Source organism: Drosophila teissieri, chromosome 3L (assembly GCF_016746235.2).
Source record: "Drosophila teissieri strain GT53w chromosome 3L, Prin_Dtei_1.1, whole genome shotgun sequence".
NCBI classification, from domain to species: domain Eukaryota; kingdom Metazoa; phylum Arthropoda; class Insecta; order Diptera; family Drosophilidae; genus Drosophila; species Drosophila teissieri.
Window position 1 is genome coordinate 6,393,360 of NC_053031.1, and position 19,041 is coordinate 6,412,400.

General features: G+C 43.2%; 3 protein-coding genes across 5 annotated transcripts; 1 reads left to right on the top strand and 2 right to left on the bottom strand.

The window, feature by feature from the left end:
* Positions 1–1,666: 1,666 nt before the first annotated feature.
* On the bottom strand, positions 1,667–7,991 carry LOC122616870. Of its 3 annotated transcripts, none has more exons than XM_043792446.1 (5): positions 7,968–7,991; positions 3,737–4,452; positions 3,154–3,622; positions 2,741–2,975; positions 1,667–2,681 (listed from the first exon to the last, which is right to left on the bottom strand). In XM_043792446.1, exons 2-5 carry the CDS (start codon positions 4,119–4,121, stop codon positions 2,517–2,519), a joined length of 1,254 nt encoding a protein of 417 aa, XP_043648381.1. In that variant the 5' UTR covers positions 4,122–4,452; positions 7,968–7,991; the 3' UTR covers positions 1,667–2,516. The 3 variants fall into 3 exon arrangements, with proteins under 3 accessions (XP_043648381.1, XP_043648380.1, XP_043648383.1); XM_043792445.1 differs by lacking the exon at positions 7,968–7,991 and adding an exon at positions 7,560–7,756; XM_043792448.1 differs by lacking the exon at positions 7,968–7,991 and adding an exon at positions 7,560–7,755 and having other exon boundaries at positions 3,244–3,622.
* Positions 7,992–16,401: 8,410 nt separating this feature from the next.
* Positions 16,402–17,221, top strand: LOC122616533 (protein LLP homolog). The gene is made up of 2 exons (XM_043792017.1): positions 16,402–16,685; positions 16,830–17,221. Exons 1-2 carry the CDS (start codon positions 16,500–16,502, stop codon positions 17,082–17,084), a joined length of 441 nt encoding a protein of 146 aa, XP_043647952.1. The 5' UTR covers positions 16,402–16,499; the 3' UTR covers positions 17,085–17,221.
* Positions 17,222–17,223: 2 nt separating this feature from the next.
* LOC122616532 (syntaxin-17) lies at positions 17,224–18,926 on the bottom strand. The gene is made up of 3 exons (XM_043792016.1): positions 18,514–18,926; positions 18,213–18,459; positions 17,224–18,155 (listed from the first exon to the last, which is right to left on the bottom strand). Exons 1-3 carry the CDS (start codon positions 18,580–18,582, stop codon positions 17,566–17,568), a joined length of 906 nt encoding a protein of 301 aa, XP_043647951.1. The 5' UTR covers positions 18,583–18,926; the 3' UTR covers positions 17,224–17,565.
* Between the last annotated feature and the right edge of the window lie 115 nt (positions 18,927–19,041).

Here is a 19,041-nt window from a genome sequence, read left to right on the forward strand (position 1 = left end):
TCAGTTCCAGATCAGTTTAATCACTGACCAGCTCAACGTATTTCGGATTTTCCAACGCGCTTTTTTCACACCCACAAACGCGAATCACCACGGGTCACAGTTCACAGCTCGGCACGCACTTTGACCAACTGACACCGAACAACTTGGCCCATTTCAGGGTGCTTAGCAAATCCTCGCGACGTTGGCCATAAAAGTTGACGATCCGGATCCGATGTTTGTATCAAAAAAACGCTACAAAACGGTTCGGTTTTCTTTTCGGGGGTTTTGTCTCGGTCTCACTTTCGATAATGGTTTTGGATATTGCGCGATCTTTGGTTGGCAGCTTTTGTCGGGTTTTCTCGGCTACGTCATTTGGGCCGCTTTACATATTGCACGTATGTATGCTGTTCAAAAGGTTTGTTGGTTTTCCGTTTTTTTTTTTTGGAAGCCCGAAAAATCACTCAAGTGCAACTTGCCAAATAGAATCAGCCGCCAAGTGGGGGAGTTGGGCGAGTATGTAAGTGGATGGATGTGGATGTAAGTGGATGTGTGTTCGCAGATTGCCTAATCTTACATAATAGTCCAAACCGAGTTCCGACCACCGTTGCCGGTCGAGTTTCTGAGTCTTATAACTTTTGCGGACGCCAACGCTGGTTTGCAGCTCTTCGCGATGCGAGCAGGTGTGAAGCGAAGCGCGGCTAGTGCGGATCTTTATAAAGTTTTCCTCCATCCATCCACACATCCAGCCATCCAATAGGTTGCACAGAGGAAAATCTAGTTGAAGGAGAGCAATCTGAAGCAATGAAATAGGTCTTGTAGCACAGATCCTAGTATCATCTGACATTCTAGTAAAATTCTAAATGGATAAATATTTTATGTAATACCTTTGGTGTTGCATAGTTGCTGAAATGTTGCTGAAAGTTGTTAAAGATTTGAAAAGACTTACATGACTGGATATTACAGGATATAATATGACTTTCGTGTTAGCAAGATTTTTTCTCTGTGCACAAGAGCACAGCCAGCCAACCGCATTCTCGCGGCTCTCAGGGCTCCTCACCTGCTGCAGGTTGTGAAAGAATCTCTTGGAGCCCGCCTGAGATGATTCCATTTGCTGATTTACTTTCCTTGTGTTTCGCCGTTAGAGCCGCTCTGCATCGCGGAAGTCGGAGGAAAATGGGGAGTCGGAGGAGCAGCTGCTGGGTAACCCCTTACCTTTTGGCCAAGGTCAACGGCACCTAACTGTCGAGTGCGGTCTGCTGATTAGGCTCGTTTAATTGCCACCGTTTGCCAAGCGTGTCTGCGTTAAAATACTAATCACTAATTAGTTACTTGGCACTTTAAGCGTTGTGAAAGGCTCGTCCGCCTCCCGACCACTTGACCCTGGGACAACTGCTTCTCCATGGACAATGGCTCGAAATCCACGTCCACGCAAGGGCAGCCCTTGTCCATAGAGCGTGACCACACGCTCCTTAGATCCACACAATTGACCTACATTGCAAAAGATCTTAAACCCCAATGCATCGTGTAAGATCTATAGGATCCATAAAGAAAACCGTGCTATAAATATCTATACCACTTATTAACGCTATAACTGTCGTTTTAGCTCTCCTGGTATTGCAGTTTTACGATCCTTTCACTCATGGAAATGAGTGATAAATCCCAATACCCATTAAAGTCCAGATGATACTTTAAGTTTAGCAGAATTATTTTTATTGTGATTTTTTCCTTCTGTTATATATATGTTTTTTTTTTCATTTTATCTTTTTAACCCCTTCTCACACATTTTTGTTTCATACATACGCACGCGCATTTCCAACATAATCAGGCATACAATAGAACATTGGATCTGGTGCCAGGGGTTTAATACAATACATCCTACATGTCGATAAGCATACACTTTACACACACAGAAATTCATACAAACTCAAATCGATCTGAATCGATTTTCCGAGACTGATCACACAAATAAACATCAACTTTTGCAAAACATACCATAAAGTAATCGTGGGTGTGTGTGTGTTTTTGATTGTTAAATAAATAAAATAGTTTTCTTAGCTACATTAACAAAATCGTTTCTGTTGCTTATTTTATACATGCTCTTTTTTGTCATTTTTCATGTTTGTGTTTTTAATATGGGTTTTTTTGCATAATCATTTTGTAAATTTTATTGCATTTTTTTTGGTATTTTTCGTATAAGTTTTGAAATTGAAACGGCAAACGTTAAAACCTACGCATTTACACAGATATTAAAATTTTTTTGTGGCTTTTGTTTTTCGTGTTTACACCAGTAATTGTTAAGTTTAGTTAATTAAACATATGCGTTTCTTGTAGCTGCTAGATTTTTTGATATTTTTGTGGCATTTTCTTAAGCGAATTTTCCTCGTTTCCTCTGGGGGAGGGGGGTTTTGGGTTAAAATACTAATTAAAATCGCGTCGCCTGCCATGATTGTAATGCTCCTCCTTCGGCGCTCTTGGGGCACTGGAGGCGTGGTGGTGGTGGTGGTGTGGTGTGTTGGGTGGTTGAGGGTGGTGCACGCCTAGTAGCAGCACTTGCTGCGGTTGTTGTTGGCGCCACTGACCAGCTTGCAGTGCTGCATCTCCGAGCGGCGCGGGCGGTTGGCCTTGGCCTGGAAGTCGCGCACCTTGTTGGCCCGCTTGATGGCACTGCGGCAGAGCTGCTGGTGCTGCTTCTTGTTGTTGCTCTACAGATTGGGATAGTTGGATTAGAGATAAGGATAGAACAACTAAAGATAATCCTTACCTTCTGGCTCTGACGAGCCAGCGTCTGCTGCTTCAGCTCGGCGGCCGCATGGCGATCGAAGCGAGCGTTGGTGGCACGCCGCTCGTGGAGAACCTGGCGCTGCTCCTGCGGCTCCTCAGCCTGCGGCTCGGGCTCCTCCCGCTGCTGCGGCACCTCCGCCGACACCCCGAGATCAAGATTAACAAAACTTTCGGTACCCTCCTGGGTGGACCTAATACTACGATAAACGGACATGCTGCAAAACGCAAAGAGAGGCGACAAGTTAGTTAAAGGGTAAGAAGAAAACCAGATGGGTAACTAGTAGATTTGCGTGAGTTACGGCTGCAAATTGCGGTTGTTGGTGGAACGGAGGGAGGGTGGGTGGTGGGATGGGTGGAGAGAGACTCGTATTGTGTACTATAAAGATCACCAACCTTGGATGCTCAATCAATAGATTCTCAAATGGTGATGTTTCCATATTGATTGGCCCAATCGAGGTGAAGCATGGTGGCGGTGTTACGTACCAGGACTCCTCCATCAGCACGTTAGCACCCTGACTCTGGTCACTGCCGCTCGGCGAGGCCACGTACAGCGACTGGGTCAGAGTGTCAGGATCACCGGCCCCCAGGGCGGGCACACTTCTGGGCGGGCTGAGGGTGCTGATGCTCAGCGGCCGTGAGACGCGCGAGCGTTGCATATAGTTGCGCTGCTGCTGCGGCCGCGGCCCACTGTACAGTGAATACGAGTTGACGCCCTGCCGGCGCCGGCAGCTGGCCGCTGTGGTGCCAGTGGCCACCGTCACCAATGGAGAGGAGGCGGTGGAGCCACGACGCGGCTGCGACACCTCCACCACGGAGAGCTCCTCCTCGGAGTCGCTGCGCGGCAGGGAGTCGTACTCCTCGACTGCAAAAGGAATGAAACGTTTTAGTTGGAATCATTTGTAAGTTACTTATTTAAAGTTAGTAGTTCGGTTTTTAAGTATCATTTGGTTTAATGTTAGCCCAGTTAGAAACTCACCATCGTTCTCCACAATGTACCATTCGTCCTCGTCGAAGTCCTCGTCGGTGATCTCGCCCGCGGGCGTCAGCAACTTGGTGATCGCTGGCTGCTGCTTCCGCTGCTGCTGCTGCTGCTGCTGCAGGTTGGACCGCTGCTGCTTGCCACGCCTGTTCTTGCCCCGCTTGCCGTTGGCGGCGCGCACTGCGCCCCGATTGCTGCCCGCTACCGAGGGCGTCGAGGAGGTGACCTCAATTACATCGCCAGCCGCGGGATCGCTGGTCGGGCCGGGATTCGAGTTGGAGTTGGACGCGGCGTTGGGCTGGTTCTGGGCGGGCTTGGCTTCTTGGCTAATGGAATCGGATGTGGCTGATCCAAAGAGATACGAGGCGAGGCTGCTTAACATTATACGGGGTTAATGCGGCTGATCCGGCGGTAAAGTGCGCTGGCTCTTCTTTTGTTTTATGTATTGCTTCTTGGTTGCGGGGCGGGGGTGCTGAGATCAAAGTTGCGCTTTCCACTCGGATTTTTGTGGGCCTAGTTTCACAGTTAGAGAGACGATTTACGATTTGTGGGAGATTGCTTATGTTGCTGTTGGTTTTTGTTCCTTGGATTTGCTTGAACGTTGCTCAGTCTTTTATTTAATTCTTTTGTATTTGTTTCTGTTACTTGTTTGTACGCTGTTTTCTTGTCTTGTCTTCTTCTGTTTCTTTCTCTTTTCCTTCGTAGTGTAGAAGCTGCAAGTGGAAAGAAAGGAGAGAGTGGGAGGGAAAACGTGAGAAATGAGCTTAGCAAATTGTGTGCACATTGCGTAATCGCCAACCCCTCGGAAAAGTCCCCCTTTTTCGCAGTAAGCCGCTTGCTTGCGTGGGCGCTCGCGGTTCAATGGGGCGGCTACTTGTTTTCATTTAATTGCGCATACTCTGCTAAGCGATGAGCAGCAGAATTTTTTTAAGTGCACAACTCGAGCGCTTGAGTAACGCAGCTTATATGAAAAATTCCAAGACACAATAATGGTGGGAAAAGTTGAGTTATTTAAGTAATTTTAGAAGAATTTAAGGTCTTGCCAATTTTGTTTGCATAAGTATCAATTATTTCTAATCAGTATCTAAATTGTTTACTTTCATTTCTTATATAATAATTTCATGAATTCTTATCAGTACTCTAGCTTTATAAACAAAAGTTGATTAATACTTTACTCTTAGTAGTAGAGTATTCAATGTGCGCCATTCAATCTAGCCTTGTAAACAATTAATTTAATTGCCTTTCGTTGAAACTCACTTATTTGACTTCATTTTAATGGATGTGCGAATCCGATTGCGAACTCGAAAAACACAAAAGAGCAGTTCCCTACATAAGGATGGATGGCAATTATTTTTTATTGCATCACTTCGATGCTTTTTTATAAATATATAGCTCAAGCGAAATCAATGCAATTCGATTGCGAAAGTGAAATTTTCTCTACGCAAATTAACCGAACGCGCCAATTACGTGTGATTACATTAATCAGATTTTTCTTCTGTAGCACTGTGCTGACAACTGTATAATAAACTGGCCAGTGCCATAAAGTATCGCTGCACTGGCCATTAAGTTTCCCAGTTGATAGATACCCCCTATCCCCTCCCCCTCCCCCACCGCCCCCAATCCCATCCGATTCCAATTGGAACGGTGTGCATGCGCCGAGCTTATGATCGAGGCAATTATATATGGCACACACTCACTCAAACACACGCACACACACAGCAGTTGAGCGGTTTGCCTGAACACTAAGTGTGTACTGCATATATGCAATTTGAATCGGGCTCACGTCATGACAATAGGAAAATGTGTACCCAAACTATACCCGCATGTGTCTCTCAAAAAGATGAAATAAACTAAATTGTAGGTGCACTTGGAAAAATATATACTAAGTATATGAATGAAATTCAAGGCAAGAAAAAGGAAATTCGAAAGAAAATTCAATATAATTCCCAGTGCACTTTGCTGATTATCGCATCGTCATAAAGATGCCAGCAGCTCGACTGGCATATATTTGTCGATCAAACTGCGCACGGAAAACGGCAAGCGGCCAACTCCAGCAAATGGAAATGGAAATGAAAATGGATCTGAAGCTAAAGCTGAAGCTGAAGCTGGAGCTGGACTTGCAGAGACAATTGCCGAGGTAATTTGCAATTTGACCGCAAAGCAAAAACGTGAAAAGCCACAGAAACTAACAAAGTGAAATCTCCTGCAGCAGAGACACAAAAGCGTACGAAAATTGGGTTTGATGAGGCAGTCCAAGTCGAAATGTCAGCGAAAGTTTGACAATCAAATTTGATGGCGGGGCCATTGACTTGGACAGCTCAAATAAATTCTGATAATTGCCTGGCAATGGTAATTATCGAAGCAGAGAGTGGGTATAAGGAATAAAATATTCATTTAGCAAACTCAACTTGACCTCAAAATGCCTGGCCATATTTTCGCACATCGAAGAATGCACATCTAACCGAAAATAGATGGAAAATGTTTTGCATACGAAATGCATTTGCGTTGCACAACCGCGTTTGCCGTGCAGGCATTTTATTAATAAACACGTACATATGGGCTACCGATCGAGGGTTCTTACTCTTATGGCCGACAGCTTACAGCACCCTTGATAACCCGTAGGATTGATTGGTCATGGACCCCGCCCTGCATATACTCTATTTCGCTTGAGCTGCAGTAAGCGCAATTTCACTTTTGTCACATCTGCAGCCAAATATCTGCGACCTTCGAATGTTCAGATACAAAATATACTGTAGTCAGGGTGCAGCGCTAGATACCAGATATCATCGCGCTTATTTTAGCTCAGAATTTTGTTGATTTTTCTTTGGCACTGACCTTGATCGCTAATTGGTTATATAAGTCTAAGGCAATCGTTATCCACACAATGCTCTGGCTTTGTTTGCCATCGAATCAGCAAGCCGGAATAAGTTTGACTGTTTATCAGCACCGAATACCAAAACAGAGAAACAGAGAATTCGCCAACTCACTTTGAGGACCGCACCGATAAGCCGCACCCCAGACAAAAATTTGCCAGACAGCGTCAACTATGCTAATAATTTCTATTTGTATACTATTATACCATTGTTTACTATATAGTCTAGGTCCCGACTAGAACGCAGAGTCTGGCGTGTGTGGCAAACGAGCCAGCAGTCGAAAGTTCAGGCTTTGTTCAATTGATTGTTCTATATAGTTATACAGTCGAGATAGTGGGGTCTCTCTACTAGCTGGGGGCTTTCAAGTGGGGCTGGGCTAATGAACTTGAACTAATTTAGTAGAACTGACAGCTGCACAGCGAGCACAGAGTGGAACCAGTGCAGAGGTGCAGAGCAGGGCTTTCACATAACTGGAATATCTGGACCATTAAACAAACCAAACCAAACATCTCTAACCGAATTTATTTATACCTCGACAAGTGTTTCAAACAAAGAGCCGTTTGTAAAGCTCTCTGCTTGAGTACAAACCAATAGCCAATCTATATACGTTCGGAATGATATCTATATGTGGGCATATATTCATATCAGTCAAATCGTATCTGATTAGCTTTAAGCTCTCGCCCATTCAGAGTGCAAAGGAGCCTTTGTTTTCGGGGAATTTCGTGTTATTGTTTTGTTACTTGTTTTTCGCTTTCTTATTTTTCAGGGAAAACAAAAAACAAAGTGGGGTATGGAATTTTTCTCTTTATGGCATAATGCGGAATTATGCAAGCTGGCCAAATGACGTCAGTGTTGACCTTGGCAGTGCCAAGTGAGTGAAAGAATTCTGTCAATTACAGGCACTAATGCACAGAACAATTGGAAATAGATAACTGCGATCTGCTCACCTTATGGATGCGGAAAACTGTTCAGCTGCACAAGGAAAACACACACGTAAATTCACTAAAACCACGTAGAGTCAGGCCACAAAATCGGGTATTGTATGCGGGATATACAATGTATATATATATATATGGATATGGATGCGGATGCCACTGCAGACGGTACAGCCTAGTCGACACTCGATTGCCAACTGAATCGACGGAAGCGCATTTGAATTTCAAAAGCGGGCGCAAGAACAAAAGCTACAACACTCGCATTTGCGAGTATCTGTATCTGCGAGTACCTGTATCTGAAGCCGAGTGTGTGCGTACCTTGCTCGCTTGTATTCTTTCCGCTGCAGTTTGTACACTCGCTTATTATTTTGGCGTTTTATGGTTCAGTATCTCGCACTTCTCTTGTTTGATTGTATTTACCTAATCTCTTCTGGGATTTTCACTTTTCTTTTACTGCTGCACTCGATTATCCGGTGCTGCTGCTGTTGCGTCTGCTTTCAAATATCAAAGGCGAATGCCAGGCAGCGATCGTTGTAAACGCTGGAAAAGTATCTGAGTATCTCTCGGTTTTTTCCCCCACAAGAGAGCGACGGAGAGAGCGCAACTCGCGAGCGTTTCTAAGCCCATAATTATGTATTTTTTAAAACGCAAAAAGCCAACAAAGCCAGCGACAAAATTATGCTCCAACCAAGCAGCTGAGCAGCGCTAAAAAACAGCGAGAGAACCGCGATCATACGTGTTGTTCGTGATTTTTGTTTACCAACAAAGCGATCGCGGCTCTCCTTCTGCGAATACAAACTATATGGCGTATAGTATTCGCTCTCCGATCAGCTGCTCTGACGTTTGCGCACTGACACACTTTCCCGCCTCCGAGCCCGCTCCCCCTGCCGCCCCCCACCCAAGTGTAGTCGTATCTGCTAGATACTTTTCTATCGCCAGACCAAGTGGCTCTTCGCTGCCAACTGGCCACGGGCCGCCCGAGTGACTAAGCTTCGGCGGGAAGGGGGTGATGGAAAAAAATGAGTACACGTCAACAAATCATGGGACTTTTGAAATACGAACTCGAAACCTACTTCAGTTACGCCATTCCTATTTCTATTAGTAAATATAACCTTGTTTCGATTTAATTGCTCATTGGTTAAATACTTTTTATTAATTAGTTAGGGTTTTATTTTTACTAGATAGTGATGGATTAGAACCATCAAAATATGAACTTTTAGATTGTTATTTTTGCCATAACTTGGTTAAAAATAATCGCACTGTGCAGATATCACATCTTTAATAAAGCTAATAGCTTAAATTAACAACCTGTATCATTAATTTGTTGACTTAGAAAAAACAAATTTTTTTCGATTTTTTCATTTTTTTGACAGTGGTTACATCATCAAAAAATTCAAAAAATTGCTAAATTTAAAAATGTTTATTTTTTGATACAAATCGATTGAGGGTGTTTCTGTGAGCTCAAAAAGGTATTACATTCCATATTTGAATAATTTTTTGATTGTTTTTTGGGAAAAATACTAATAACTGAAGGTAAAAAAGTACAACCAAGGAAATTTTTTGAAAAAATAAATATGAAATTGTTATTAAATAATCCCTTACCCATTAGTCTTGTCTAATCAAGCGAGTAATAAAATTGCGTAGATAAGTTTACATTCTAGGCCTATGATTTTGATAAGAAATGATGACTATTATGTACTTAAAATGTAATATATTTTATAAGAACTTCTTTTTCTCCAAGTGCATGGGTGTGGGATACTCGCTGTGGCAGAGTAGTTGGCAGTTGGCAGCTGGCAGCTCCAAAGTTCACGCAGAAATACAGTTTCTCTGCTTAATAATTTCAAATGTTTAATGCCGAGTCACGGCTGAAGCAAAAGGCAGCCAAGCAATAAGTTGTCGGACATTGGGAACGCATAAAAATGCTAATGAACGGCTGAGAACTATTTGCAAACTGTCATTCCCAGGCAAACGCAGAACACCCGAGGCATTCGAATAGGTTAAGACTCGATTTCGTTGCCAGTTTGCCAATCATCGCATTATGCAATTCGAAATCAATTCGAATAACAATCATCAAGTGTCGGCTACTGCTTCTTTAGATATAAAGCGCTATTAACGATAAATGAGCTCATTTAAAATAAACATCAAAAATCGGCTACTGCTTGTGCAGATATAAAATGTGCACATTTCCATAGACAAAGCAGATTCTGTTGTTGAATTTGAATTAATAATGATAATTGGAAAATATTAAGAAGGTATAACGCACTATTTTTTACAATAAACTACTGTTTATTTATTTTGTACAATATTTAATTTTTTATTATTTATATCGCATTGTGAATTTTTATTGAGTTTTTGCACACCCGAAAATTGATTCCCGTTCGCCACCCATTAAATAATTCCGTTTCGTTTTAGATAATGGGCAATAACACACAAGTGCAAGTACTGATACATATTTCTGGCAAAAGCACAACCTCTCGGCCAGGTTCAAGGTTGCTTAGCCATTAGAGCAGCATTTTGTTGTGGCTTTCTATATATTTTTAGAAATTTTATCATGCAACAGCTGACGGCGACAAGGTGTAGCTTTCCTACTGGGAGAACTGCAACTACAAAAGTCGCCGAGCGACGCACAGGTGCCAAAAAGCAGCAAAAAGATCGCCGGATATAGAAAAGTATATACTCGTGTATATATGGGTGGAAATTTATGTATGTTTATGGCCACTAGACCCACACAAAATCTTGTGATCTCTCCCCATTCCATGCCATTGGCCAACCCAAAGTTTTTATAATTAATCTTGGTCTGCACGCGTTTGGTTTATGCTCGAAAAAAATAGTATGGAAAAAATTGGTAAAGCAAACAAAAGTCCCCTACTTTTGTGCGGAGGTAAACAATATTGGCGTCATCGGTTGGACGCCAAGAAAATAGAAAACAACATAGAAAACTATTTGCGCGCGGCAGCACTTTAAATTCAAATAAACAAAGTTCAGATAGAGATGGTGCTTTATCTAATCTGGTAATGTTTATGCCAGCCATGTATGTATGTATGTGGCTGCCACATCTTCTGTCCCAAAATGATTACAATTACAACAAACGTCGGCGTTTTCATGCAAACAAGCAGCAAACTGGAAAAGCGGCCAGCATCAAAGGCAGTGAAGTGAACCATGGCCCATCCCAAGTGAACTCGCCTGTTCCGAGCACTTCTTTCTGGGTTATTGCGCACAAGCTTCGCTGCAAATAACCCCCTTTTGCTATAAGGCCCCCCTCTATAGAGTAGAGCTTGCAGATACTACGCAGTTCGGGGACATCACATCCATAATGCGAAGTCAAATGACGTACGCCAACGCATCGACAGCAGCTAAATGCGACATCAAGTGAAGCAACTTTTCACTCGCTTTATGTTTTCATTTGGATGGACAAACATTTGAGAATATGGAAATGGAGACGCACATGCTAGCTGACATGCATGTGAATGTGTTTTTCAGCTGCAGTAAGTGGAATTTTGGGTGCATTGTAATGGATACCATATGCGGTGGCGCAGTGTGCTGATGTGCTATTAGATAGGTTTATGATGTGCTGCGGTTACTTGAATGATAGGTTCCGTCAAGCATTCCCTTGTATACTTCATCAGATTGTTACCATCTTTATTATCTATTTTGTACAAAAAGAAGCCCATTTCTTTATCATCCAGCTAAATAACAAGTATATTTCATTTATATCTACAAAGCCCAGCAAAGCTCCTCAGCAAATGACGCAAGCGATTCTTTGATGTCACAGCGACACCAACAGACTCACACCCCTTTCAGAAAAGAGACACCTGCGAGGCTCCACTGTACCAGAGCCTTCGAGAATCGAGGTTCATTGTGTGGCGGCTGCTTATCAAACGATCGATGATAAATGTGGGATTGCAGGTTCTGTGCCTGCACATATATAATTTCAAGTTCGCGCAACTCGCTGCACTTCGGCTGTACATATTAATGGCATTTAGTTGAGCTTTTTATTATATTTGTACATATATAATTGGATGTTTTATAAAGCGTAATTTCAATTAGTACGTGAGACGCAGTTGTGCGCATTTCAGGCGACTCTTCTTAGGCAAATCCGCTGGGCACGGCGCATATTTTTTATCACTTTGTTTATCAATAGAAGTCCAGGTCCAGCTGTCGTATTGGGAATTCTGGGTCAGCGCCGTCTATGGCCCTTGAATATATTTATATATTTATACAGACTACACAATCAATCAATCTAATATTCCGCTAGTAAATCGATTTACGCGCCCTTCTGGCACATTACATCAGGCGCTCAACTGGTGACTCGGAAATGAGTCTAGTCATTATGATGACTGTAAGTGTAATATACGACTTAAGGTGGCAATGAAATAATATAGCTCCTAGCACGTGTGCAGTTATAATAAGAATGCACGCTATAAGAATAAGCTTGGTATGAAAATTGTATTTATAAAAAGTCTTTATACTCAAAATAGATAGCAGACATTTTTCTAATTGGTGCAGTATATAAGATTTGATGACTTCGCTTTATAGGCACTTTATGCAGATTGATAACCCTTAGCAGTATTTCCTTAGCTCATAATCAAATGGATATTTAACACCATTGTGGAATACATTTCCACAGCGTCGGGCGTAAATATAGCACTCAAATTGCCGCAATTGTGTTTGATCGACGCCAATTAAAAGGAAGATTTATGGGCAAATGTAAATCGACCGCCTCCGCCCCTTGCAGACCGCCACCCACTGGGCCTGAAATAGTTTTCCGACCGCAGTTTGTTACTGTAACTGGTACTGCTACTGCTACTGGCTTTTCCCCTACTTTCGCTGCAGGACTTTTCCCGAGCGAGGAACCTCGCTCTCTCACTGCTCTCAGTCCTATTTTGTTTACAAACAATTTTGTTTGACCTGCGCAGTCGGAGGGCATTTTCCCCGATGATGATTACCTACATAGCAACCTTCGCGACAGGCCATACACTCAATGTTTTGGTTCTCTCTCTTGCTGCAACTATGTGTGTATATATAGGGAATACCCACCATCCTATACATATATATACATATATATATTTGTATACAAAGTAACGACTTCCGCATTTAGGGAAATGTAGGCCCAGGAAAACTTTTTCGCAGCCTCCCGTTCCGCAGCCGTTTTGGGGGTCACCTTTGCTATTTTTGGGTTTGCAGAGGGTGCCCAGTGAAGAAGACGCCCCCCACTTGTTTTTCCCCCCTGTGGAAGCGGTTAAGCTGCAAATCGATGAAAGGCCCATAGCTGCAAATCAGCGCCAGTGGAAAATGAACACGTCAGCTACCCCCAAATGGAAAACGGGGAAGGGATTTGGGTGGAACTGCGCAGTGTGCAGTGTTACTGGGCCTACCACCTGGAATCACCCCGTACACCACCCCGAATCTTCTACCCCACAGTGCCCACAGCTGCAGCTGCGTTTATTTTCGAGAATTATGACATAATTTTTGACATTTAGATGCGCAGTCAAAGGAGGCACGGTGCGAAAATCTTGCATAACTCGAAAATACTACACAACTTGAACTTGACTCTGGTCTTTGTTTCGCTTCGGTTTTTTCTTGTTTGTGTCCTGAGGAAACAGGTTTTGGCCCACACCCACGGCAGTTTCACTTTCTTCACGGCCATAAATCAGGACCTGCGAGGAACCGAAAAACAGTAACCCAAAACCGAGACAGGAACATCAAGTGCTCATTGTTTGGACTTTTGTTTGGATATCTTTCGGATGCACATGCCTTCGTACAGTTGTGGTAAGTCGGCTGACTAACTTTCTAATTATAGTCGGGCATTATCGGCTCTGCAGGGAGGGTAGGGTAGGGTAGGGTCCGTCCGCAATGCGTGCCATTTTGGGATTAGCCATCAACCAGCTGCCTTCCCTGCTACCTGATAGCTGGCACTGGGTTTTTGTATCGGTACCCAATGGGCTGAGTTGGGCAGAACCCCTGGGACTGCGGCAAACTGCCGCGTCAGTGCCTCTACTCTAATTAAACCCGCTAATGCCGTCTAACGATGACTTAATTGCCTTCATTCCCTACTCATTCGCTACTTTGTCGAGTGAAAAGCGCCTTAAAGGCGGTCATCGCCTTAAAAGGCCAAGACTAGTTCCAAAATAGCTCACTAAGGAATTGGCACTGCTACAGAGAGAGAAATAATCAGCGAATTGGGTCGGTACGTTCCCTAGCAGCTAAGTAGTTTTTACTCCAAAGTAAATAACTTTTTAATTATTATACTGATACTTAAATACTTCTGTTGATAGAGATATCGCCCTTTTTTCTCCCTGTGCATCAGTTGGACTTTCTGTGACTACGGTTACCCTTTTGGCCAATTAAGGCGACCAGATTTGTTGGCCACGATCGAATCGAGGCAGCCAACTGACTTTATCTGCCAGATACACATTTGGCTGAGTTCGCGTAGCTGCAGCATCATCAGCTGTTCGCTGTTTATGTTGTTGTCTGTGGCTTTTGTTTTTCAATTTTTCTTTCATTGCCACAGACACACAACTGGCCAGACTTGATTTATCATCCGGGACGGTTCTTCCCATTCGTTTTTGGACCCCTAATCCCTACCCCTCCGTTTGGCTCCAGCACCTTCGGTTCTTTAGAGGTTTTTTTTTTGTAGCTCTTCAGCTCGAAAAATGGACAATGGACAATGGCAACTGCAAGACCTGTTCTGCACATTTGCCGCATGATTCACTTGGGTTTTTGGGCCTGCTTTTGTGGTTGTGGAGTGGCAAGGTTTCTCCTCAAAGTGCTCCCTATTTTCGTTTGCTTTTCAGATGCATCTCAATGTCTGAGCAAATGTTGGCAGGCATCCAGGCGATTTTTTTGGCCACCACATTTGAGGAAATAATTGCAAGGCTAATTAAGATGTTAATCAGCGAAACATTCATTGCACTTGCCATCGCCCGTTGACACTCCATGAACACACAATGATTGCACAAAAATATAACTCGATCGTGGGGCAAAGTGCAGTAGCTATATAAGCATAAACACAGAGAGAAAAGTTTTAGAAACTTTAGAAATTGAAATGAGAAATGCTGAATGTTTTTTATTATGATTTTGGTAAACAAACATTACACAAAATGTATATTTCCACAAGCTCAGCATGATTACCATTTGAATTTATTTCTTGCCATGCAGAACCTACTCAATTTGGGCCAATTTTTTTGCAGTGCACTCAGCTGGGAAATGCCAGCGATCTGAGATGTGGCACGGCTCTGATAACGATCGCTACAAATGCTGAAAACGTGATGCAAGTCAAATTTATGGCTATTAGATACCCAGAATGGAAATCCCCTTAACAAGGAACTCGGCCGATTTGCAACCAAATACAATTGGGGGAAACTTTGTGTGTGTGTGTGTGCATGTGGAGAAGGAAAACTCTAGGCCTGACTGAAAGCCAAGGAAAACTCACACAGCCGCAAAATTGTGAACTCTTTGGATGCGAAGGTGCAATCAGAATTTTTTCCTGCTTTTTCGTATGTATCGCTTGGCTGCACTTGAGATGTGTGTACATGTAAATCGGCTTGCAGCTGAACTTTTAAGAAACATATCTGAGCATGTGTTGGTGCGAGTGTGAGTGTGAGTGTGAATGTCCTTTCCTTGGAGAAGGACTTCCGCTTAAGGTTTTTTTCCTGCTATTTTGGGGGTTAAAACTGCACTTACTTGCTGCCCGGAGTTTATTGATCGATCGGTGTCGGAATCTCCCCGTATTCTCTGCAATATTTTGCACCAGCAAGGCTTTTTGCACAGTTTTCGAAATGTTTTTTAATTGCCGTGCTTATGGGTTTTTTGTGCTGATTACTTCCGTTTTTTGCTTAACTGAGGGGGTGAGAAGTGCGGTGAAGAGCAGCGCTACAGGAACTCCGTGACGTATGCTAGCAACAACGACTGACGAGCGAATGATGGCAGAAGGTCTACAAACTGGCCAACAAAGCTGGTTGCCCCCTATGTGTGTGTGCCTCTGTTGTGCGCTGGTGTTGGTGTGCTGCCCGTGTATTGGTGGCTCTACAGCTGAGCCCGACACACTTACCCTGTTTCCGCCTCTCCGCATCACTTTCCGCTGCTGCGCATGTGCAAGAGAGCCACTTCGGATACTCTATCCAAACCAATAGTAACCAGGCTATGTCACTTAAGTAGACATATAGTTAGTGTATCTGTAGATTTCAAATATCTTGGCGGAATAGCCAAAACATTTGTATGTGCTTACTCTTTGTGAAAACTTTATTTCTTTAATAAATAAATGCTTTTTATCAAAATTCGTTAATGACATATATAACTATTATACGCATTGTATTAGCTATTATAGTATATTGCATATAGTTCATTGCACATGCACTTAATTTAAAGCATAGAGTAGTAGAGTAGAGCATTGCATGGCCACTATAATTTTTTATTTGATTCCTTTTCGTATTTGGCAAGCCTCTCATTTTCTCTTCAGCAGCTGATTTTGTTTGTATACAAAAGTCATATTGCATTCTGAGAGCAGAGAGAAAATGGAAGAGGAGAGAGAATAAATGGTAGGTAAAAAGGAAAAAACCACAAATACCTAATTAGTTGTTTTGAGACAAGTAATAATTTATATGCATTAAAATATAAAATCAATTAATATGATATTTTTTACATATTAACACATTAAAAAAAATCGCTTTTATTTTCCTTACCTTCTAAACTTAAGCTATATTTTTAAAACTATTTTATATATGAGAGTGTTAATAAAAAATTTCAAAACTTAGCGGCTTAATTACTGAAAGTAAGCCCTGGTCGATTACTTTATTTGAGCTATCGATAAGACCCCGTCGAAAATGATCGAACGAATATCGGTCCTAGTTTCAGCTCTAACGAGAACACACGTGTTTACGTTTTTAGCAAATTGAACGCAATTTCTTTACTTCTTCGACTTTTTCGGGCATTACTTGATATCCAACAACCAAAATGGGCAGAAACAATCGGTCCAGAAAACGCCGCGATGAAATGAATAAGATAAAGAAGGCGCGGTACGAAGCCAAGGAGTTAATTCGTCTGAAGAAAACTCTGGGACTCCTAGATGCCGATGGAAATGAGATCTTGAAGGATATAAGCGACGTGGTCGAAATAAAGACCTCCAAGGAGCTCAAAAGGGTGAGTAGTGTGATCTATGTAGCTATCTACAAATATACCTACATATTTACCTCTGGGCATATATTGTACCAAAAACCGGCTTAGCTTATCCAGATACTACCTTTTTAAATCCTTATTAAAGAGCAAATTTTAATCCAAAATCAGGAGGCCAAAACCAAGGAGGAGCAAGAACTGATCTACGAGCACCAGGAGAGTCTGGAGAAGGGCGAGAAAGTCAAGGTGACCAACGAAAAAACGGGCGTGGATCACATTTTCAACAGCAAAACCCTCAAGGATCAGTACGGCAATTATCCTGCGTGGTTCAAGAAGAAGAAGACCGCCAAGCGTCTAAGGAAGAAGCAGCACTCGCAGAAAAAGAACTTCAAACAGGCCTGGACCACGGTTAATGTCCCCCTTTAAATCCGGGACTAGTTTACCCATCTGGTATCTTAACGTAGTTTATAAGTCCTCGCTTAGTTTAGGAGATTTTGTAGGCTTTTTCTACAAAGATGTTATAGTTTATATTGCATATTAAAGCCCAAGTTCTCAAAAACCGAGATATAGTTTTACCTCATCAACATTGTTAAAGCTACGAGTTATTATTGCATTTTAAAGCCCTAAAATCTACACACAGTTGGGATGTCATGTGAACAACAAGTATCTAACGCTTAAACTATACACAAAGTGGAGTTACATTATGCTCATTAGCTCTACTGCACGTGGAAAATCACAAAATGGGGATATTGAACTAAAATCGGTGTCAAAACTACTGAATGGAACAATAGCTGCGCACGCTACAAATCACTCCGGTGGTGGCTGCCTCCAAACGCCTTGTATTCGCCGACCAGATGTGCGTGGTGACCAGAGCCGTGGATGCTGATCGGGCACTTCCTCCTGTGGGTCATTCTGGCTTCTCTTTAAGCTCCAGTCTCTCCGTGGACTCGCTATCGGGCTCCACCTGCTCCTCCTCGATGTTGCCATGCATTACGTTGGGATTGGCCTTCAGCACGGAGCCGCCGGTGAAGCCCAGTATGCCACATCCCACCGCCGCCAATCCTCCAGCTTTCATACCCGCCACCAACCCAATGGGTCCACCCACACAGGTGCCCAGAAGAGCTCCTACTACGGGGTACATGGCCTTCTTATAGGTAAGCGCCCGTCGCAGATTCAACTCGCCTTGCTGCACGTTCTCCAGAGCCTCCTCCGCATTGTCCGCTATTTTCTCCACCGCCACTGATTGCTCTACAGTCAATTGACGCATTCCCTGGAACATCCCGTGCAGATCGTAGATCTCCTGTTGCAGATTCTCCATCTGATCCAGACAGGCTTGCCTCTGCGCCAATTGGTGTTCCTCCAGCTGGAAGTTGAGTTGCAGCTGGGGCATATGCCGGTGAGCGGGTAAACAGTTCATATCCACCTCCTGTGGCTGGGTGTCCAGGTCGTCGTCGTACTGAGAACTCAAAGTGGAGGTGGGAGATTTGAGTTGGAGCTCTAAAGTTACAGTAGGTATGTTAGATCCGATATAATTACGAAGTAATTCAAACATACCCGCAAATTCCTTCATGCCAGCGAAGGCAGTTTCCCTGCCAGGTTTCATAAGGTCATCAAAGCGTTCCAGATCCTCTTCCCGCACTTTTTCCCGTAGTGCATCCATTTCCAGGAGTAGATTCTTGATCTGCTTGATGACCCTCAGAGCATTGAGTTCCTCTTTTTTGATTTTCTGCCAATCGCCCAGTGCTAGACTTTTTTCTATATTGCTGCGATGGTTTTTCAGCAGGCTCAGATGGTGGGGAACCTATGAGTGCTTAGGAATTAAATTCGAACTTTACAAGATATAGAAATAACCTACTGCCACATCCTGAAACCTCTGGATGGAGACCTCCGCCTGTTTGAGTGGCAGTTTCTCATCGCGCGTCATCGTGAACTGAATACTTTGAGCTCGCACCGCCTTGATTTTTAATCAGTTTTAGTTGTGGTAAAAGTGAAATCCGGGGGATCAGTTTCTATAACACCCCCCGCCCCTTTTTTCGATGGACCTTGCTTAACAGATTTCCCTGGTTTTTCTGCGCAGTTTTTGCTTTGTTTTGCTAATGACGTCACTGCTTGCCTTTCGCGGTGTTTGCAGTGAGTAATGCTTTGTTGTTGTAAATAAAACTACGGTGGCATGGTTCCAATCATGCTGGTCTTGTCCCCTATATTTATACTGATAATATTTCTATTGTGCAGTCCAATTATTTGTTTGTTATTGGTGATAGGGATGGCATAAAGCTCGATACTACCGATTATTGCGCAGCCTAGCCCACACTCGATGATACTCGTACAGTTATCGATTGTCCCAGCTATTTGTGTGGTGGGAATCCCCGCTAAGGGGCCAGCT